Raw genomic sequence first — 16,241 nt, forward strand, 5'->3', positions numbered from 1 at the left:
TCGTCGTCGATTCGAGATGTTTACGCGCGCCTAACGGCGGTTTAATAAGCGCGTGTTTCTATTATCGTTTAAAAATGGGCGCTCGGCGCCTCCGCATTTGCCCGACCGGTGTTTGTCGGGCGGCGGACTTCCGGCGGATCGGCGGCCGGGTACGGTGCAGTAACGATGGGGGAATGCATCGTTACAAGCCTTCTTTACAAAAGCATAAAAAACTTTATGAAAAGAGGAATTATCTTTCACCTTTGTTATCAGATATCGATTCGACGATTCGCGTTCGCGTTATCTTTCAAAGTCAAAAATTCCTCGAATGAATTCGGGTATCATAACGTCAAACCCTTGTTGTACTCAATCTATATATTTCGCTCTGTAAATTATCTTTGATCGTGTTTTGCAGAGAAAATCAGATCGGCTTTATCGTCTTCGTGTAGAGAGTTCAGCGTAGATGCTTTTTCGATGTATCGCTGTTTTACGACGGATCACGAGCCGCTTTGCCATCCGAATCCTGTGTCGCAGTAGTTTCGCCGATGGTAATCTGTAAACTAAAAAGAAAGAAGAAAAAATGCACGTTTATATCTTCTTGAGAAATAAAAAGTGGAACTGTGTTTATACTCCAATCAAATAAAAGAAACATAAATTATAGGTCCAAAATTATTAGAATCATGAGTAAAAAATTGAAAAATTAATATTATTTTGTCAAATTAAAGAGTGACCCCAAAATCAGTGGTTTTTTCGCCTATTTTTGGTCCCGCGATATTGGAACTGAATTGTGTGTTAAATGATACCTTATGACAAGATATCAATCACAAAAAATTTTTAAGTTGAGGTGAGAATTGATTCCAGAGATATTGGAGGTCAAAGTTGTCAAAACTCATTAACTCGTCAGCCCGTACGCTTTAAAGCACGAATTTTTCTTTCAGTCCGATAATTTAAAATTTCGTACCCGGAGGTTTTGCTAGATGCTGACAATGAATTTGAAGTCAGATTTGTAAAATTCATAATGGTCGATTTAATATGGCGGACCATGTATTTAAAAAATGTTTTAATTTCTTTACTTGTTAAGGAAATCGATCCACATGTATGTGCAAAAACACATACTAAGATTTAGTTTCCTTGATTTTGTTCCTTGAAAATGGTTATGGATATATTACATATATCAGGATTAGGTACATGTATCCCATGATATTGGCTATATCCAAGGAACCACACAATTGTCATAACGTGACTGCAACAGCCGACAGTTCGAGCACCACATTCACATGTACAATAATATTCTGTAATTAAATCTCGTCCTGTTTTAGTTTTATCTATGAGTACAAAAATGTGATGGTGTTTTCCACTACGGTATCAAGATTTCATGTATGCTTTGACTAACAAGGGATTCTCAACTGAAATCCCATACCTTGCATAGACTAAGGCTGTAGTTGAATGTCTAGGGTTTGGTTCAAACTTCCGCACTAGAAAAGTCCCCTCTTTTTGATGCTCTGCATAATACGAGATCGCATTTCTCATTTGGTATGGGCCGAGACTGAGGTAATATAAATCATCCATTGTGAGCTGAGGGAATTGAAGTTGTCGATTATTTTCCTCATTATCAATTGCTCTACCAGGTATATAAATATGAAACCGGAATTTGCCCATAGATGGCCCTAGCTGTCAATGTAGTTACCGTCAAACCGCCTCATTGGCGCCATTTTCTTGTTTTGACATCTGATAAAGATTTTCAACTCACAACAATACAAGTTTCATACAACAGCATAGTTTTTAATAGCGTTGAACATGTCGAATTTTGTGCCTGGAAACTACGATTTGCGGACAGCATTGATTTTCTGTTACCATTTGAAGAAAACTGCTGCAGAATCGCATCGAATGCTTGTCGAAGCTTACGGTGAGCATGCTCTTGGTAAATCACAGTGCTTTGAGTGGTTTAAAAAATTCAAAAGTGGCGATTTTGACGTGAGAAACGAAGAACATGGAAGAAGGGTTTGATCTATTATGAGCTGCTAAAACCTGGCGAAACCGTTAATACTGAACGCTACCGACAACAAATGATCGATTTAAATCAAGCTTTGCGTGAAAAACGACCAGAATATCAAAAAAGGCAACACAAAATGATTTTGCTTCATGATAATGCACCATCACACACAGAAAAACCGGTCAAGGAAACGATTGAGGCGTTTAGTTGGGAAATACTTTCGCATGCGGCTTACTCACCAGACTTGGCTCCATCCGATTACTACTTATTTGCATCGATGGGACACGCACTTGCTGAGCAGCACTTCACTTCTTACGAAAATGTACGAAAATGGCTCGATGACTGGTTTGCCTCAAAGGAGCAACAGTTTTTTTGGCGTGGCATCCACAAATTGTCAGAGAGATGGGAAAAATGTATAGCTAGCAATGGGCAATACTTCGAATAAAATATTTTTTATCATTTTCATACAATAAACGTGTATTTTCTATACAAAAATTCCGGTTTCATATACCTTTATATACCTGGTATATTGAAGCTCAAGGTATGGTGATTTGACTTGAGAAAGATTGAATTCCTGAGCAACGACTTTCAAACGATTAGGAACGTTTACTCGAGATTTCATTATATGCGCAATGTCTTCATGACTTTTGTCACTTAGAATTGGTTTGTGGAACATGTTTAGAAGAGCAAAAGCAATCAGAAGAGATTCATAATCGTCCGCCAAAGTAGCATTATGAGCTGGCACAGAAAAGATTTTGAATTTCTTTTTAAGTCGACCAAAAAAACTTGTTCAATTACCCAGCGACATTTGGTGACAAATCTTGAGGAATTTGCTTCAATGGTATCAAGTTGACCAAGCCCGGGACAATAAACATGTAATTTCTTATTGGTAGTTAAGAAATTCACAACATCACGAAAACCTCTGTCGAGTAAAACGATGTCGTTTTCATGAATGATGCTCATTTTATCTGAATATCTGCTGAAACAATCTTTTAATATAGTTGCATCATTGTGAGTTGCGTCAAATGGTCCAAGAACAAAAAGTACCCAAAAAAAAATTAGCTGCCGTAGCTAAAAACTGCGTGTGGTAACTAGATTTCAGTCGTAATATATGGACAGCGAACATCTTAGCTGTGACACCTATTTATTAGGTGCAACAGCAAACATCTTAGCTGTGATACCTATTTATTAAGTGGAACAGCAAACCGTTTTGCTGCAGTTTAGAAATTTATTTTGCAAACCATGATTAGCTATGGTAGCGAAAATTTTTTTTTCCGTGATGATATTGGCTATATCCAAGGAACCATACAATTGTCATAACGTGACTGCAACAGCCGACAGTTCGAGCACCACATTCACATGTACAATAATATTCTGTAATTAAATCTCGTCCTGTTTTAGTTTTATCTATGAGTACAAAAATGTGATGGTGTTTTCCACTACGGTATCAAGATTTCATGTATGCTTTGACTAACAAGGGATTCTCAACTGAAATCCCATACCTTGCATAGACTAAGGCTGCAGTTGGATGTCTAGGGTTTGGTTCAAACTTCCGCACTAGAAAAGTCCCCTCTTTTTGATGCTCTGCATAATACGAGATCGCATTTCTCATTTGGTATGGGCCGAGACTGAGGTAATATAAATCATCCATGAGCTGAGGGAATTGAAGTTGTCGATTATTTTCCTCATTATCAGTTGCTCTATATTGAAGCTCAAGGTATGGTGATTTGACTTGAGAAAGATTGAATTCCTGAGCAACGACTTTCAAACGATTAGGAACGTTTACTCGAGATTTCATTATATGCGCAATGTCTTCATGACTTTTGTCACTTAGAATTGGTTTGTGGAACATGTTTAGAAGAGCAAAAGCAATCAGAAGAGATTCATAATCGTCCGCCAAAGTAGCATTATGAGCTGGCACAGAAAAGATTTTGAATTTCTTTTTAAGTCGACCAAAAAAACTTGTTCAATTACCCAGCGACATTTGGTGACAAATCTTGAGGAATTTGCTTCAATGGTATCAAGTTGACCAAGCCCGGGACAATAAACATGTAATTTCTTATTGCTAGTTAAGAAATTCACAACATCACGAAAACCTCTGTCGAGTAAAACGATGTCGTTTTCATGAATGATGCTCATTTTATCTGAATATCTGCTGAAACAATCTTTTAATATAGTTGCATCATTGTGAGTTGCGTCAAATGGTCCAAGAACAAAAAGTACCCAGTCACCAAATAACCAAATCGCCAAATAACCGTCAGGTGAACAACCCACCATAGGTTTGACAAGTGGCATTTTTTTCTGTTCACTCCATAGTTGCTTTTGTCCCGCATAATTCTTTGATTTTTGTGCAAGACGGTAGGTAGCATCAAATATACTACACACTTTATCATCGGGAATATCAAATAGTGTTTTTGCCATTGGAGTATTATGAGCGATCAATACTGAGCGATCGTTGTAATTAATGAAGTTCGGAACTAAATTATTATGAAGATCCTTTCTTGCTAAATTCATGTGATTGGCAATCGTTTGCTCGCACACTCCAAATAAAAAAGCTAGTTGGGTATTAGAAAGGGCAGTACGTAACTTGCATAAGAAAACAGCAACATGCTTTGGCTCACAAGTTTTGGTGAAACTACAGATTTGATGGAATTCTTCTTTATCGTAAGAAAACCATGTTTTAAATGTCTCATCATCAATAGAATCAATTTTGTCAATATTGAATACAAGTTTGTCGTTATTTTTCAATTGTTGATAGTATTCATACATGAGATCACTGATCATTTTCTGCTCTTCAGCACTTACTTCTGGTGAGACTTGCTTGACAAGTGGCCAATAATTAGTAATGCCTACATGCTTACTACACATACGGGCATCGCGTTTAGCTAAAAAGTTATAATTCATAAGTAGCTCATGACGAATCATGTTTGGAACTGAAATCAAGTTTTCAATATCTTTGCAGCCAAATGTACATCCTAGATGACAGTTGTTTCCTTTTCGATAAATAGATAAGTCAGGTACATTTGGATCAGAGTGGGACATTGGCAAGCATGGTTTTTTACTCAGTTTATAACATTTGTGGCAGACTCTGCTTTTTGGTGGAATATTGCTTACTTCAACTAATTTTCGTTTTTTCGCGTTATAAGTTTGTCGCAAATTGTTAATAACAAGCAATGAATTTGGAATGTTGTCAACAAAGTAAAACTTTTCACCTTTCCTTCGTTTTTGCTCTTCGCAGCCTAAGCAAGTGGCTGAAGACATTATGTAATGGAGAACGTTAAAAATATCAAAAGATGAAATCAAAATTGAAGAAAACTGCGAAAGTAGTTCTGAAAAGAACTGATTAGAACAGTAATCCTGAAAAAGATCCTGATTCGGGAAGTAGTTCTCAAAAGAACAGCAGATTGTAGTAAGTAAGATTGTAACAATATTGTATGTATTGTAACAAGATTGTATGTCTGCGCTCTTCTACCGCCCGAGCGCTGCTAGCACATCCCCTCCATGTGCCAGCACATCCCCTCATGCTGGCATAAAAATTCGTGCTTTAAAGTATGGGCTCACGCGTTAGTGAATTTTAATTACATTGACTTTCCATATCTTTGGAACCAATGCTCACCTTAACTTAAAAATTTTTTGTGATTGATATCTTGTCATAAGGTATCATTTGGCACACAATTCAGTTCCAATATCGCGGGACCAAAAATAGGCGATTTTTGGGGTCACTCTTTCGAGGCTTTATGTTTTTCAACCTCTTTTTTTAATAATAAAATATTTCTGAATGCAAGTAAAAAATTTTACATAGATTTTAAATATTATTTTATTTTATGCATCGGGATATCGGAGCGTTTTTTTCTCCTATATTATTTCGCGCTGGCACCCATGAATGTTATCGGAATTTTTCGTTGTTTCAATTTAAAATTTCAACTAGCGCGAATTGGGGACTCATTGTTACTAGTTTATCGAGCAGCAGCGAAAAAATTGCAGCGTTGTTGTTACATGACTGTCGTTCACTGTAACGTTTACACTCGAGCTTTCGAGGGCGCCGAACTTGATTGCAAACAAACACGGTCGTCTCTACGTAGCTATACATATAGGTAGTGCGAGTTGGAAATTCGCAACGGAATGTCGTTAAAGGTATATCTCTCGCGTTCAGCGCGTATCGGAAATCCTAGCTGAGTAATCGCATGAGTTCGCCAAGTTAGTGCCGACGAAATATACGTTTTGCATGACGAAGTCTCTTTTGGCGGATAATAGCAATTTGATTCATCGATCGGGTTATTCATAGCCGCCCTTGTTCGTGAAACTTTTTTGGCTGATCTTGCATTAATTGGATCATCAATAATTGGATCATAATCGGTATGAGAATATTTATTTAAGAAAAGAAATTTGAATATGCTTAGAAAATCTGTCGAAAATTAATGCGCATGTTAATTTATGTTTGTATTTTGTTAAAATCTTTGTAATATTTTAAAGTTGAACTTATCTTTCTATATTCATATAAGACTTTATTCAAAAAATACATTATTTATATTTCAATATTTTATTGTAGTAAGTATTCTTGATTCTACTTGTATTTGATTTCAAACAGCGATCTTTGATTATTTTTTAAGATTAGAATGTAAAAATAAGATGTAAGTACTTAGTAACAAATATTACTAAAATATTAATTAGAAGCGAATCATTTACTGTTGATTAATAGGCAATATTATATTGACTTATTTTTTGTGCACTCACTTATTGTGTGAAATTATTGTCAAATTATTTTAGAGCAGATATTTATTCCTGTAGTACTTCTGACATGGATTAACGACACAATCAAAAGCTTTACCGGCAATTGCTTTAAATTATTACATCGTACATTCAATAATCTCGAAGATGAAATTGTTGGACAAAGATTTTAAGATAGAAATACGATATTTTTGACGAATTTGATAAAAGTGCGATTACATAATTTGCGATGCGTATGTTTCTATTTGTGTGTATAGGGTATTCATTTTTAAAAATTTCCAACTTGTTTATTTTGTGACTGACTAATCTTTTCAAAAAATACCAAAAGGTCAATTTTTTTTCAAGGGAGACGTATGAGTGCAATAAATTCAATACGGTGCCACTTTATCCCCTTCGTCGGGGTAACATCCCTTTAAAAATCTGAAATGTTAATACGGGCAAAGTGGCATACCCTGTATATTATATAAGTACACATACGCTCATAAAGACGTAAAAGTACTTGTACACGTGTAAAGCAAATTAATTGAATTGTATTCTCGCACGACTGACCTTTGGTGACATTCATATCTGTTTGAAATGATCCTGCGGTAGCATATACACGATACATGTGTATATTGGTAATTGAGTTATATTTGTCTAATTTCCGCATCGCCGATCTAGTATGCAATTACGGTTTCCCGTATTCCTGATTTCAATTTGCGATCATGATGTTTGTCTCGCCAGCAACGGTTGTAATCGTCTGCATGATTTTTAACGCTTACAGATCTAAAGAAAAAAAAAGATCCTTCTTAATTGCGGTATTATTAAATGTCACGTCGATATCAATGTTTCATGTCAAGATATAAAGAAAAAATTTTCGGATATTTATTTAATTTTAATCCATCTTCGCAATGTATTTAATACTTTCTATTTTAAAATTTTTTCATATAATTTGGCACAACATATCTTAAGGAGTGTTAGACATTTTTTTACTTTTAAATAAAATTAAAATATATTATTGAACTACGTTTCTCTCGATTTTACGCAAAGCAAAAAGATAAAACTTTTATTTTTCTATAAAAATAAAATTTAACATGCGCGATTGTTACTTTTTGCGAAACTCTAGGGAATCTTACATAAATATCTTTTGATATCTTTAATGCGAATTGGAATCACGAAGATCAATCGCGAATATCGCCCGTTGTACGGATCTCGCGTTTTTGATGTTGGATACTAATTTGGGACACTATGGGGATTCAAATAAATTGCCAGCTATAAAATCGCCCCATGCTGTTCGTGTGTCACTTAAAGTCGAGAACTAATTTGTTTCGGCTGATCTATTTCTCGCCGTGCGGCTGTCGGTCAATTTATTTTTAAACAGTTCCCCCAGTAGATGTGTCGTCGGATGCGAGAAAGTTTCGCGAACCGGTGTTTTTCACTCTTTTTGGACTCGGATGGATACTTTCTTTGCTTTTCGGTCTTGGCACGTGTCGACGTTTAGGAACGAGATGGCTGGCCACCTCTTTGATAATGTTGCGTTATAACGGTATTTGCGCGCGTCCGAATAGAAACGGTGCGCAATTCCGTATTTTGCACTGCGACGACTTTTCCTACCGTCTCGCGGCTGAGCGATGATATGCAGGATTATCTTGATCTCCGAAATTTATCTTTGGACTAATGGTATACGTGTCATGCTTGTTTCATGCAAGATACGCCGTGTTAGTTCCTTCCCCCTTATTTTGAGACATTAGTACGATTTGAGAGCAAAAAATATAATATTTCTCTACTGTGCATGAAAGATATATTCAGAAAGTTTTTCTTGTTGCCGCGTATTCTTTCGAGTAACTTAGTCGAAGTTTTACCCTTCAGTTTTTTATTCAGTTTTTCTTGAACTGTGTGTGTGCGACGTCATCGAAAATGGTATCGCGTCCTTTCGGAGGGACACCCTTTTCTGGTGTTCTAAAACATTTTTCATATAATGAAATTGATCGATGATTTATATACTATATATAGGATATAAATCATACATTTATTTAGCGAACTTACATGACTTTTCTGAAAAAAGATAACTTTTGAATCATATTTTTCTCTGTAAGTCATAAAAAGTTTTATAGGTTCTTAATGTATTTTTATTTATTTTTTGCATTTTATCTCTATTTTTAAAACATTAAAATAGTCGTTCTATAAGTTTGTCTTACTCTGCAATGATATTATTCAACTAACAGTAAAGTGTGTTATATTGCAAAACAAAAGTCAATTGTATACGCGGTAACACAATTTCCTTGTAGAACGAAACTCATTTCTCTAAAGAGCGAATAAAACTTACGCCAGAAAGGATTTGTTAACTTAATTGTGCAAATGCTATGCGCGAGACAGTTCTTTGCTAATTAATTCTCTTCTAATATATTTTCACTCTAAGAAATATTCTCGACAAAACTACATTAAAATGGTCGTTCTTAAATTATTTTTCTTCAGAGCAATGGATGAAACTACGAGAAAAGCCAAATACAGTGACAATACATTCGGCTTCTCGAATGAATTCTGAGAGTAATTTATGAGAAGCGCGCGTTAGCACAAAATGCATCCGACCGCAATTTGCGGTTCGCAAGCAGCACATTTTTATCGGTATGTCGCATATTAACTTGCAGCTTTATTATGGCTATTACCACGGCATATCTTTCTGTTTCCCTCCCGCGATTTCTACGTTTCTGGTTGACAATCGCGATTTTTTAGACAAGATATGTCGACATTGAACACAAAGGTGACGATATTTTATCTTTGTATCATGCGACTACTTTTTTTGTTTTCCTCCGTTTTATTTAAAATAGAATTAAAGAAACGCGGTTGTATATCAAATGAAAATGTCAAATGTCAAATGAAATGTAGCTATTAAATTATGCAATTTTATTAGACAAAAAAATTAGAATAATTTCAAGTTTCTTCTCATTTTATTGTTAGTGATTTGTTTTATTATCAAGTAAACTGGGTGCAACCTAATAAATGCTGAAAGTTGAAAAATAGAGCTTTTCAAATAATAATAACCGTGCAGCAGTTAACAACAATACGTAGCATGAAGATTCGCTACGCTGTGAGTGAGCAGGTGAGTGAGTGAGTGAGTGTTTGAGTGTATGAGTGTTTGTGTAAAAGAGAGAAAGAGAGCGAGAAAAAAAGTGTATGTGTACGTATGTGCGTGTGTGTAAACGTCTCTCCTCCTTCCCTTCTTCCCTTCCTCTTCCTCTCTCTCTCTCTCTCTCTCTCTCTTTTACGCACACACTCCGCCATACACACATCGCGTGTAGCAATCAGCTGATTGCAGCGTCCGACGGCCGGCGATCCGGAACAACTTTTGCTAAAGTGATGTTATTTTAATAAACATGTATTCCTGATGTAATTCTAAGACATTTTCTTCTTTACCAAAATTTTATTTAAAGCATAATTTTATGTTATAAGATAAAATAGTTAGCGACTCATGCGGTGGTAATCACACGTCGGACGGTCAGCTGCGCCGGGCGCTCGCGGCGCGCCGCGCCGCGTCGCGCCGTGCCGCTCCTGCCTGCCTTCTGTACTCGACGCGTGATTTGCTAACTATTTTTGCTTATTTAAATTATATTAATAGTATAATATTATAAAACAGATGTGTGTAAAACAGATATTGTCTGAAATAAATTTAAATATTTTATATATAATATATAAATATATTATATCTTATATGTTTTATTATATAATTACGTATATAATTACATATTTACTTGAAAACTGCCTGTTGCATAAAATCGTAGACAAATTAATAATTGACACAATGGAGGAATAGGAAGGCCACGGTTATTATTACGTATAAGTTTTCTTAACTGTCGTTGAACATATCTCATGTATACCCTAGAGTTTTGAAAAATTCGGCTGTCATGTTGATCACCCGATCATTCTGGAACAATATCCAGGAATTCTGTTCTAGGGCCTACGACAGAGCCTGTATACAAATACATAAAAAAAATTAAATTAGTAAATATTAATGTTTATAGCAAAATACGTATATAATAACATATTATATTTACATTAATAAAACATTATATTAACTATATAACATTATGTTAATTATATGATCAATAACTGCTTTTTCTTAAAATTATGGCGTTACAATTATATATTTATGTATACACATACCTGTACATTTAATGAAAAATATCCCTTTCGGTTTCTATAAACTTCCTCAATATTATGGAACCTAATACCAACTAAGCGTACATGTGTACAATCAATTGCTTCTTTGATACCAGGCAAACCAATACCTCTATTACCACGTCCGATATCTTTAAAAAGTCTTTGATTTTCTTGTATGGCTTCGGGTGAAGAAGGCATCTTTATAATTTCGTTTAAAAGTCTTGCTAAAAGTAGAGATACTCGAAAAACTATTCTTGAGACAGTTGGCTGTGAGACGATTATTGTATCTCCAAGTACTTGCTGCAAAAATATATTAAATTATATTAATAGTATAATATTATAAAACAGATGTGTGTGTAAAACAGATATTCTCTGAAATAAATATAAATATTTATCTTATATATAATATATTATATCGTATATGTTTTATTATATAATTACGTATATAATTATATACTTACTTGAAAACTGCCTGTTGCATAAAATCGTAGACAAATTAATAATTGACACAATGGAGGAATAGGAAGGCCACGGTTATTATTACGTATAAGTTCATTTTGTATTTTAGATAGAATTCCATATAGAACAGAATCTTTATTAAATTTAAAACGCCTTTTGAATTCTCGTTCATAATAAAATTCAAACGGATTCATTCAATCTCTTATGTATCTCTTTGGAACTCGTATATAATCTTCATCATCGCTAGAATCAATTTCATCAATTTCTTCTAAATCAATATTTCTTATATTTTCTATTTCCATTTTAAATAAAAATAAAAGTTTCTTGCACTAAAAATTAAAATAACGAATTGTATTACTTCCAAAACTGTTGTGCTTTACTGATAAATCATACAAGATTATCTTAAGTCTACTTTTACCTCGACTTGGATTTTGTCTTGCTAGAGAAATCATTCTGGAACAATATCCAGAAATTCTGTTCTAGGGCCTACGACAGAGCCTGTATACAAATACATAAAAAAAATTAAATTAGTAAATATTAATGTTTATAGCAAAATACGTATATAATAACATATTATATTTACATTAATAAAACATTATATTAACTATATAACATTATGTTAATTATATGATCAATAACTGCTTTTTCTTAAAATTATGGCGTTACAATTATATATTTATGTATACACATACCTGTACATTTAATGAAAAATATCCCTTTCGGTACCTATAAACTTCCTTAATGTTATGGAACCTAGTACCAACTAAGCGTACATGTGTACAATCAATTGCTCCTTCGATACCAGGCAAACCAATATCTCTATTACCACGTCCGATATCTTTAAAAAGTCTTTGATTTTCTTGTATGGCATCGGGTGAAGAAGGCATCTTTATAATTTCGTTTAAAAGTCTTGCTAAAAGTAGAGATACTCGAAAAACTATTCTTGAGACAGTTGGCTGTGAGACGATTATTGTATCTCCAAGTACTTGCTGCAAAAATATATTAAATTATATTAATAGTATAATATTATAAAACAGATGTGTGTGTAAAACAGATATTCTCTGAAATAAATATAAATATTTATCTTATATATAATATATTATATCGTATATGTTTTATTATATAATTACGTATATAATTATATACTTACTTGAAAACTGCCTGTTGCATAAAATCGTAGACAAATTAATAATTGACACAATGGAGGAATAGGAAGGCCACGGTTATTATTATGTATGAGTTCATTTTGTATTTTAGGTAGAATTCCATATAGAACAGAATCTTTATTAAATTTAAAACGCCTTTTGAATTCTCGTTCATAATAAAATTCAAACGGATTCATTCAATCTCTTATGTATCTCTTTGGAACTCGTACATAACCTTCATCATCGCTAGAATCGATTTCATCAATTTCTTCTAAATCAATATTTCTTATATTTTCTATTTCCATTTTAAATAAAAATAAAAGTTTCTCGCACTAAAAATTAAAATAACGAATTGTATCACTTCAAAAACTATTGTACTTTATTGGTAAATCATACAAGATTATGTTAAGTCCATTTTTAACTCGACTTTGATTTTGTCTTGCTGCAGAAATGCTTAAGATCATCTTAAAAAATGATTGTGAATTCGACAGTAGTAAGATAATTTTAAGATCATGCTTTTGTGAAATGAGATATGTTCGTGAATCTTACTGAAACGTCTTAAGATTATCTTCAAATAAGATAGACTTCTATAAGTCATAGCTTGAACTTTCTCTTGAGTTCCGTCTCATTCACTGTCTATGAATCTAGAGGGCATCTTAAGATCGAACTTAAGACGATCTTAAATATAAGAAACGACTATGAATACGGGCCACAAAATTATTTTTGCAGCAGATTTCAAGTTTCTAAAGACAAAAAATAATCATTCCTCGTACATGTGTACAATCAATTGATCTTTCTATACCAGGCAAACCAATATTATCACGTCCGATATCTTTAAAAAGTCTTTGATTTTTTTGTATGACATTGGGTAAAGAAGGCATATTTATAATTTGATTTAAAAGTCTTGCTAAAAGTAGAGATACTTGAAAAACTGTTCCTGAGATAGTTGGCTGTGAGACGATTATTGTATCTTCAAGTACTTGCTGCAAAAATATATTAAATTATATTAATAGTATAATATTATAAAACAGATGTGTGTGTAAAACAGACATTCTCTGAAATAAATATAAATATTTATTTTATATATAATATATTATATCGTATATGTTTTATTATATAATTACGTATATAATTATATACTTACTTGAAAACTGCCTGTTGCATAAAATCGTAGACAAATTAATAATTGACACAATGGAGGAATAGGAAGGCCACGGTTATTATTACGTATAAGTTCATTTTGTATTTTAGATAGATAAGATAGACTTCTATAAGTCATAGCTTGAACTTTCTCTTGAGTTCCGTCTCATTCACTGTCTATGAATCTAGAGGGCATCTTAAGATCGAACTTAAGACGATCTTAAATATAAGAAACGACTATGAATACGGGCCACAAAATTATTTTTGCAGCAGATTTCAAGTTTCTAAAGACAAAAAATAATCATTCCTCACTTGCATCAATACATATTATATGTATAACTGGTTATGTTAAAAATATTTTTAATATGATTTACATTTTTTTGAAGAATATGACTACTCTCTTCTGATTACTGATTACTCTGATTAGTGATTACTGATTACTGATTACTGATTACTGATTACATGTAATATTGCACATTATATCATTGTAATACTGTTCTAATTTACAAAAGTAAAATATTAGATTAATGTTTTTGAGAGGGCATCTCATATATGTGTAAATATTGCTTAATTTGGAATTATAACAAAATTAAAATTATTTTTATTTATGCTGGTTAAAGAGAATCAATAAATTTTCAATATTTTCAATAATTATATTACTTGTACAGATTTGTGCATTATGCAGAATGCAAGTACCTCCAGCACTTCAAACTTATCGCTTGATCTTAAGTATTCATCAACATCCATTCAATTGCATCAACCTAATGAGATCGAATTAGTTCATGGTAAATAAGTATATTCGTAACATTATTCTAAGATATAATCATAAAATGCTTATAAGAGTTATATAACAGTTTTAGAAAATGGATTTAAAAAAAACTTCGAGGATGTTACTGTTCACTGGACAATTTGCCCTGATCTATCACAGGAGCCTTACAATCTTGCCGCGAAAAGTAAGAAATTTGCTAATAATTTCTAGTTTTTCTCTCTAAAAGCGTCAATATTTTTAGATATATGTGGCGAAACAAAATTTGTAGAAATTGGCGATAAATCATATTTAGATAGTGCGCAAACGAGAAAACTATTTTATCTTAAAGATGTTGTAAAACATTTTTCCACGGAGCAATCTTTAATTTTCGGTCAAAGTGTTTCTCAATGTCCAGGTGGTAATCTTGGCCAAGTATGTATCAGTATATTTTAATTTATTGTTACTTTTTTTTAAATATATTTAATTGATTAATTAAATGATCATTCCACTTTTGCTCTTATTTTAAACTATTTATAATTTAGCTTTGCTTTTATTTCTCTTTCTAATGTTGTACAGATGATTACGAACGCGTCATTTTCAAAAGAAGATCCAGAAATCAGCATAAATAAAAGTGGCATAATATCTGCCAAGTCAAGGAAATGCAATTTCAAAAGTGTGTTAAATGATGACTTTGGATTTAATTGCACTAAACATGGAACATTTTTTCTTTGCGAGGGTCTAAATAAACCTGTGTTGAAAGTATATGCTACAAAATATCGTTCAACCGTTCCAGCACCTTCCTTTACAAGTAGGACACGTTATTTTGATATCCAATAATATTATTTTAACATCACATGACGTTATTTTGATATGAATGATAAAATAATATTAATATTTTAAAATAATATCATTTAATGCATTAATTAATAGCATTTGTTATTTGGGTTTAACAGGCTTCATAGATTGCATGAAGAAATCAATTGAGGAAAAATATCAGCCTTTGCAGCAACTAGTCGGTAAAAAACAATATATAGTGCAACATATATTTATATTTACTTAAAAAGCCAACATTCTAAATAGACAAATTGTATGTGTTTGTTTTCATAGTTTTGGGTGGTGTATATATAATGGAAAACGTATCAGCGTGCAAACATAAATTCGATAAAAATGTTTGGGAGCCATGGTACAAGCCGCAAAGATCTCACGACTATAAGTATTGTAAGATGAACAATACTGAAACAATAATAACTACATTTAGTAGCAGCTCAACAGAACGTCAATATTCACCAAGCTGTCCAGTAGTAAGATCATTGTTTAAGTTTTGATACATTTAAAATTGATACAGTTTCATACATGAGCTTTATATTTTCCAGAAATTTACTTGTCAATTCATCCAATGTTTATCGCATCATAATAAAGTGGAATGCCAATTTTTAACGGGTGATGGAGAGAATATAAAATATTTGGCATATTTTTGTCCGGCGGAATATGTGCACTATTTTGATGGATGATTCGCTCAATAGCGTTAAATATTATAGATCGTAATGTATAATGTATCTACAAAAGTGATAATGTCAATGGATTGCACCAGATATAAGGAGAAAACACTACAAATAAAGATAAAATATACATATATACATATATACATGTATATATTGTATATATATTGTATATGTATATCTAAAATAAAAAATCCAAATAGAAAACAAATTTATGATAACTAAACAAAATAACAAATAAAATAAAATAATAGATAAGATAATAACTAAAATAACTATTAAAAATTAAAATGAAAAAAGGAACAAAATAAAATATAATTTTATTTTGTATACAAAAAAAGAAATGAGCTCGTAGAATATACAAATATAATTTTAAATAGTGATGAATCTAATGATATTCATACCTTCTTCCA

At 32.7% G+C, this 16,241-nt stretch overlaps 2 protein-coding genes across 2 annotated transcripts in view; one reads left to right on the forward strand and one right to left on the reverse strand.

Moving 5' to 3' along the window:
* LOC115241968 (ester hydrolase C11orf54 homolog) overlaps positions 1-15,922 on the forward strand; it is a 28,488-nt gene extending 12,566 nt beyond the window's left edge. Inside the window, exons 2-8 of the mRNA XM_029817965.1 lie at positions 14,250-14,366; positions 14,436-14,534; positions 14,592-14,761; positions 14,906-15,137; positions 15,283-15,345; positions 15,437-15,630; positions 15,703-15,922. Coding sequence (XP_029673825.1) covers positions 14,261-14,366; positions 14,436-14,534; positions 14,592-14,761; positions 14,906-15,137; positions 15,283-15,345; positions 15,437-15,630; positions 15,703-15,840 — 1,002 coding nt within the window. The 5' untranslated portion in view covers positions 14,250-14,260 and the 3' untranslated portion in view covers positions 15,841-15,922. The remainder of the gene's footprint in view (positions 1-14,249; positions 14,367-14,435; positions 14,535-14,591; positions 14,762-14,905; positions 15,138-15,282; positions 15,346-15,436; positions 15,631-15,702) is intronic.
* On the reverse strand, positions 10,584-11,739 carry LOC115241969 (putative nuclease HARBI1). The gene is made up of 3 exons (XM_029817966.1): positions 11,299-11,739; positions 10,840-11,137; positions 10,584-10,643 (listed from the first exon to the last, which is right to left on the reverse strand). The coding sequence occupies exons 1-3, from the start codon at positions 11,488-11,490 to the stop codon at positions 10,597-10,599; spliced, it is 537 nt and encodes a 178-aa protein (XP_029673826.1). The 5' UTR covers positions 11,491-11,739; the 3' UTR covers positions 10,584-10,596.
* Positions 15,923-16,241: the final 319 nt, after the last annotated feature.

This window comes from Formica exsecta, unplaced genomic scaffold (assembly GCF_003651465.1).
Source record: "Formica exsecta isolate Colony F162 unplaced genomic scaffold, ASM365146v1 scaffold545, whole genome shotgun sequence".
Lineage (NCBI taxonomy): Eukaryota > Metazoa > Arthropoda > Insecta > Hymenoptera > Formicidae > Formica > Formica exsecta.

Coding starts and splice junctions, on each gene's coding strand:
- LOC115241969 (XM_029817966.1), bottom strand. CDS start 11,490: ATGAATCCGTTTGAATTTTATTATGAACGAGAATTCAAAAGGCGTTTT. Junction 11,138..11,298: donor ATGCAACAGGCAGTTTTCAA/GTAAGTATATAA, acceptor ATATTTTTGCAG/CAAGTACTTGGAGATACAAT. Junction 10,644..10,839: donor TTTTTCATTAAATGTACAGG/TATGTGTATACA, acceptor TGTATACAGGCT/CTGTCGTAGGCCCTAGAACA.